The sequence below is a fragment of the Nannospalax galili genome, unplaced genomic scaffold (genome assembly GCF_000622305.1).
Source record: "Nannospalax galili isolate Female #2095 unplaced genomic scaffold, S.galili_v1.0 scaffold996, whole genome shotgun sequence".
NCBI classification, from domain to species: Eukaryota; Metazoa; Chordata; class Mammalia; order Rodentia; family Spalacidae; genus Nannospalax; species Nannospalax galili.
The window spans coordinates 3,635,385-3,641,712 of record NW_008339436.1 but is presented as its reverse complement, the minus strand read 5'-3'; the positions used below and the strand labels follow the sequence as shown (position 1 = coordinate 3,641,712).

Below are 6,328 nucleotides of genomic sequence, written 5' to 3'. Positions count from 1 at the left end.
CTTATAGGGTTTATACTGAGTACAATATTGTATAACTGTAATAATTCAACTGTAAACCTAAAAATTTACAGCCAAATTTGAAAGAGATGCATCCTACCTCAGGAAAACGTTATTGAATATGTCAATTGTGTTGTAATGATATGCTTCTTCTAAGTATGTTGTTATTAAATAAAAAAAAAATGACAACAGAAGTGACTGAAAGAAATGAAGACCAAAGAGCTTACGCCGAGTCTACCCCAATTATGTTTCTTCATATATTGTTTTATACTAATTATTATTTGTGATGTGCTAAAATCAAACATGTTATTTGTGCTGGCTAATGAAACAAAGGAACCATTATCTTACTTGTCATTCATAAGAACACATTTATCCAAAACCAAAAGGTTTGTTTGATAGAATACAGCATTAAAAGTTACCAGAAGCTGGTATTCAGTGACTCACACATAGGAGTCATGCTCTATGACTAGTCTTGCAAACTAGTATTCTGAACTCCTAAGAGTAAAAACCACACTTAATTGTCAATAAAATGGTCAAAACTGCTCTAATGATTTTTTTCTTGGGAATTTTGGTACATACATGACAAAAGGCAGTTACTTTCTAATGATGCTGTGGCATAATAAATTTGGATATAGGCAATGATGGGAAGTGACATCAATCTAAGGGGAAAACTCCAAAAATTTAAGAGTATTTAACACAGCATTTAATGAAATTTTAAATATCGCTAATAGTGATCTTTTCAGTATACATTTGATATGAGCATGACATGGTAAAGAATTTTCTCTTTTATTACTCTTTTATTAAGTCTAAACAAAAATGCAAATGCAAAGCACTATGTCACAAGGTGTGACTTGCTGTTTCAATTTTGTAGGATGATAGCCAGACAGTAAAGTTACAATGACCAAAAAAAGTATGAGACAGCTACAGATTAAGGAATTGATGCCAGAAGTTTAAAAAAAGCAAACCCCAATACCTTTCAGATAAAACAGTGCAGTGTTCTAGTTTGCTTTCTTTTGCTATGATAGACACCATAACTAAAATAACCTGAGGAGGAAAGCGTTTATTTGGCGGACATGTCCTGATCACAGTCCATCACTAAGGGAAGTCAAGGCAGGAACTCAATCAGGAATCTGGAGGCAGGAACTGAAGCAGAAACCAGAGTAACGATGCTCACTGGCTTACCTCCCCTGGCTTGCTCAGCCATCCTTCTTCTACAGCCCAGGTCAACGGCCAGGGATGGCGCCTCCTATGGTGGGCTGGGCCCTTCAGCCCTCCCACATCTCTCAGTAATCAAGAAAATGCCCCAGAGACATGACCACAGGTCAATCTGATGGAAAAAACTCCTCAACTGAGGTTCCCTCTTTCCAGGTGACTCTAGTTTGTGTCAAGTTGACAAAAGCCAACCAGAACACGGGATTAGCACTGTTGCAGAAAATTTTAATTACATAGAGGAAAATGTGTAGAATTTCAGATTATTCTCCTCATGAATGACAATTCTCTTCATTACATCAGCTGATAATTAACAACTGTTACGACATGCTGAAGATACAGACAGTTCTACAGAGAATGTCTAAACAAACTTTTGATGTTTCTGCAAAACTTTTAACCTTATTTGATTAAAAATTAAACTGACTGCAAAATAACAATAAAAACATATAAATAGCTATATAGTCTCACATTTCTGTATCTTTAGATAAAATAATCTTTAAATATCATAAATCATAGCTATTGTGCAACACAACACTAGTATACAGCTGGTACCAAGTGAGACTCTTCATATGAATTGCACAAATATGAATTGCAAACTGGCCTACATGCTATTCAACATGGCCAAAAACTATTGACAATTGATTACTGCTGGGTGAGGGAGAGTAGATCTTCTTTAAGGGAGTGACTCTAGATAGACTGACTAGACAATGGCTGAACTTGCACCAAGGGACATCTTGGGACAAAAGCTTGACCAGATAAGACTTAACATTTATGACAGAATGCATGAAATCCAGGGGAGAGAGGGCTATTCAAGGATGTGAACAGGAGAGGGAGTCTAAATTTGATTAAGATCTATTATATGGAATGCACAAAAATGCAATAAAAGTATTTTTAAAAATATTGATAGCTGGGGGTTCTGTGGAAAGTCAATGAAGAAACTATTATTTTTAGCCATAATAGTTCATCAACCCTAAGCATCTTTATTTTCTGTATGGGACATGGAACCTTGCACGTGCTAGGCAAGCATCGACCACTGAGCTATAACCTCAACTAAGTCAAAGCAGCATTATTTTATGTATCACTAGGAAGGAAAAATTGCCCAATAAACTTATATAAGGTCAGTTATAAGACACATTTGAAGCGAGGGGAGAGCAGTGCTCATTAGATTTGATTTGATAGTATTTATAGCTTCTATGGTTGCTACAGGAGTATTAAACAAGGATAAACACCACACAAATCACAGAAATTATGTTAGATAACACATATGCTAGAGTTATTATGCTAATTAGACAACGTTAGTTATGGTTATAAGTACAATTAGACCAAAACTAGATGAATTTTCAGCATTTTTAGGGTGTCATTTTTTTTGACTAGTCAGTTTATTGTATTTATTCTTCAGAATGATATTCTGAATTTGCTTTGGAAAACTGCTTTCTCATTCTTAGCCATATAGTCTGTATAGTCCTGACTGGTCTAAGTAGGCTAGGTCTGTCCTTTGATGGTTAGTTCATAGAAGGAATTAACATGCAATCAGAAAAGCGAAATGCTAGGAGATTTGGGCCTGAGCTTCTGAAAAAGAGGAAATCCATCTTTCCTCTAGGGACCATTTTTCTACCCCCTCCTTGATGTGGTCTGAGGGTGAACATTGGAACCACAGCAGCCATTTTTCCACCACAGGGCAGAGCTCCACTGTTGGGGTCCGGATGTGCAAAGTCTGAGAATGCAGCAATTTGATTTTGTCGCATAGGAAAATAACTGGGGAATATGCCTGCCAGAGCAAATGTCTCATTAACCCATGATTTCTCACAACTGAGGTACGAATTTTCACATTCCTCATGGCCAGTATGTGAGCCACTTTCCCCCAGTGCCCGGACATGCAGCGGATGTCTTCCTCTCCTCATTTCTGCAGCACAGAATAGATCAGTAAGGGGCCGAGAGATGGCACAGTGGTTAAGGGCACAAGCTGCTCTTGCAGAAGACCCGGGTTCAGATCCCAGCACCCACATGGCAGCTAACAACCATCATAACTTCAGTTCCAGGGGACCTCTGTGACCATTGCATGACATAGGTACACTTACATACATGCAGGCAATACACTCATACACATAAAATAAAAACAAAATATTTAACAAAATAAATCAGTAAGTAAGCCTTTGGGCCATACAGCTAAAATCCCATTCCCAGTCAGTTTAGTCAGCAGTAAAGAAATTAGAATGAGCATCATATATCGAATTATGTGTCTCTCATACCCAAGTTTAAGCAAAAAGTACAGGACTGTTAATGCTTGACTCACCCAGAAATAGTTCTGTATTATATAATAAAACTGATTTTTGAGAGAGGATGAACAGCTTTACATAGTTACTAAAATCTAAAGTTTGTGGTAAAATTGGCAGTTAAGTCCAGAAACCTCTTACTAACTCTGAGGTCTACAGTTTTCAACATAGTCACATGCATGACAGCTCTGTTCATTAAAAACAGCCACATTTCATTGAAATTGCCTAACAGACTCCCAAAACCACATGTGGAACACAGGGGGCAGAAAATGAGCTCAAAGTTACTGAGAATCCACTACACCAGACCCTATCCTAAGCTGTCAATTTACATTATGCACTTGATTCTTACAATCACCCCTAGGAACATGCAACCAGTTAAGTGAGGATGGGGTATTTGGGATTTACTAAGTTGCTCCAGAAGTCCAAATACTATTCTTCCAATATTATTTGGATGTTAAAAGCAGTGTTCAGAAATACCACCAGTTTATCTGCTTGATACAACACTTACTGAGTAGTTCTTCTCGATGGCACAGAATACAACGTCCAGGCATATGAACACCCCCGTTCGGCCTACACCAGCACTGCAGTGAACAACCAGGGGTCCTGTGATGTGACACTTCCTCACATAACGAACATACTTTATGAAATAATCTGCTGAGGCAGGAGTGCCATGGTCTGGCCATCTGGTGAACTGCAAGTGCTTTACACAGTGACTAATTCCGGTCTGTTAGAGAGACACAGATACATTGATTTCTTATATTAGAGATCTCATTAATTTTTAATATACAAACCTGAACAATAGTAATGATGGATACAGTGGATAGCTATATTATATAGAGCTCTCAAAGAGTTCTGAAACCTGATTTGATGTTTATAAAAATTCTGGAAGTTTCCCAAATTCACTTTTCTCTATTTTACATAGAACACAATAATGATAAAACAGGCAACATGAACTGACCATTCACTCCCTGCCAGACAGTGTGGGAGGGTCATCACATGAATTATTTCTTGATCCTTACATCAGTCCTGTGAAACAAGCACTATCTCCTCCTCATTGTTACAGATTAGGGTTAGGAGGACTGGAAGGTACATGCTGTGTCAGAAGGCTCACAGGTGTCGAGCTGAGTGTTTAACTTACGTCTCCTGAATCCCAAGCTGCCATCTTTCTTCTGCATCATTAAAGTGCAGAAAAAGCAAAATTCCAGAGTCCTTAAAGGTAAACAACAGGCTGACCCATTGAGAAGAGTCTGTATTTTCTGGAACAGTAGCCACCAGTCATAATATGATTAACAGCCCCGAGAAATGCAGCTGCTGCAGGTCGGAATCCGACCTTTGCATTTCACAATATTTCAGTGACTTAAATTTTGGCTTGGAAGGCTGCATGTGGCTACCATATGAAGCAGCATATTTGAAGCCCTCCTGGTGTTGTGAGTCACAAGCCCTAAGTATCTTTTAAGGTGGGCACTCATTTTAAACCCTCCCGTGTGTGTTTCATCCCAATGCTTACCACCTTAAAATTCTTCAGTATTTTTATTGCAAAGCTCAGCTTTTATTATAGCATTCACAGTCCTTTGCTGAAATAAGGCATTCCACATTCTAGCCAGCCTGTTCGCTCTCTATAACCTCACTTTATCTCTCAGTACTCCTTGAAAATGAGCACTTATATCCCAGATGCATTTAACTTACTAATATTTCCACATATGCACCCCAGGCAGCTTTATTTTTGGGTTATATTTTATATTTTCTGTTTCATCTTTCTTTTATATTTTACATTTTCTGTTTCCTCTTTCTTTCTCTTCTAGGTCTGTCTCAATCCAGATGTGACACTCTCTCTAGTAAACCTTTTCCCAAATTCTAGGCAATGCTAAGTGTTTCCCACCTCAGCCCCCAAAGCACCCCACGTAGATCTTGACATTACCCTGAGCACAGCAACCTAAGCACCAGAGAACATCAACTTTTCATTGTTCAATAAGTATCAAGAGTGCCTAGCACAGAGACAAGTGCTCTTGAGAAACTCAGTGCATTTGGCAGAAGCCACCGGAGAAGATTGCAGGACCAGAAAACCTCTGATACTCCCTTTCTCCACCCCACTCTCTCCTTTTAAATTTTCTTTTCTCTCCAGTCAAACTTTGGGTAAGCAGAAGTAAACATCATAGCTTAATTTCTAGACTAGGAAGAAGTAAAACATTATTTTAAAAAGTGTCTCCTCCGTAGATATTCCATCCTAGTCCTAACACACCTGCCTGTAGTATAAAACATATTGTCTACTGGTAGTTTTTAAGAACTTACAGACTTCTTCACAATTTGAAACACTCGAATGATGAAATATTGAGTTATCTGGTAGTGCTCCAAAAAGACACGTAGATGTTTCAATTCCAAAGGCTCCTTCGAAATAGGCCAGTAACAATGACATTTGATAACCCCGTCTTCTATCTCTCTGGTTATCATTGCAATAACATTAGAATTATTTTCCCAAACCATTTGCCAAAAGTCATCTATGGTTTCTGGAAGTGGTCCTTGGGTAGCAATATAAAAATTCTCGTCTTCATAATTTACTATTCTAATATAACTAGCATTGATGTAGTCCTTGCTTTTTCCAAGCGGAACACGTGTTGAATCATCTATCATAGAAACAGAAACATCTGATGACAAAACAGAAAAGTGGGATATGCAATACAAAACTTCACAAAAGCATTTCACATAGGTAAATCCATGTATTTCTTTTTGAACATTTTAAATTTGTTTATGTATGAGTATATTGCCTGCATGTATATAAGTGCACCTGTGTTATGAAATGCTCGAGGGGGTCAGAAGAGGGTATCAGATCCCCTAGAACTGGAGTTATACAC

General features: G+C 38.1%; 1 protein-coding gene across 1 annotated transcript in view; it reads right to left on the bottom strand.

Moving 5' to 3' along the window:
* Ptpn20 (protein tyrosine phosphatase non-receptor type 20) overlaps positions 1-6,108 on the bottom strand; it is a 13,701-nt gene extending 7,593 nt beyond the window's left edge. The window contains exons 1-2 of the mRNA XM_029564060.1: positions 5,769-6,108; positions 3,988-4,203 (exon numbers count right to left, since the gene is read on the bottom strand). Coding sequence (XP_029419920.1) covers positions 3,988-4,203; positions 5,769-6,107 — 555 coding nt within the window. The 5' untranslated portion in view covers position 6,108. The remainder of the gene's footprint in view (positions 1-3,987; positions 4,204-5,768) is intronic.
* Between the last annotated feature and the right edge of the window lie 220 nt (positions 6,109-6,328).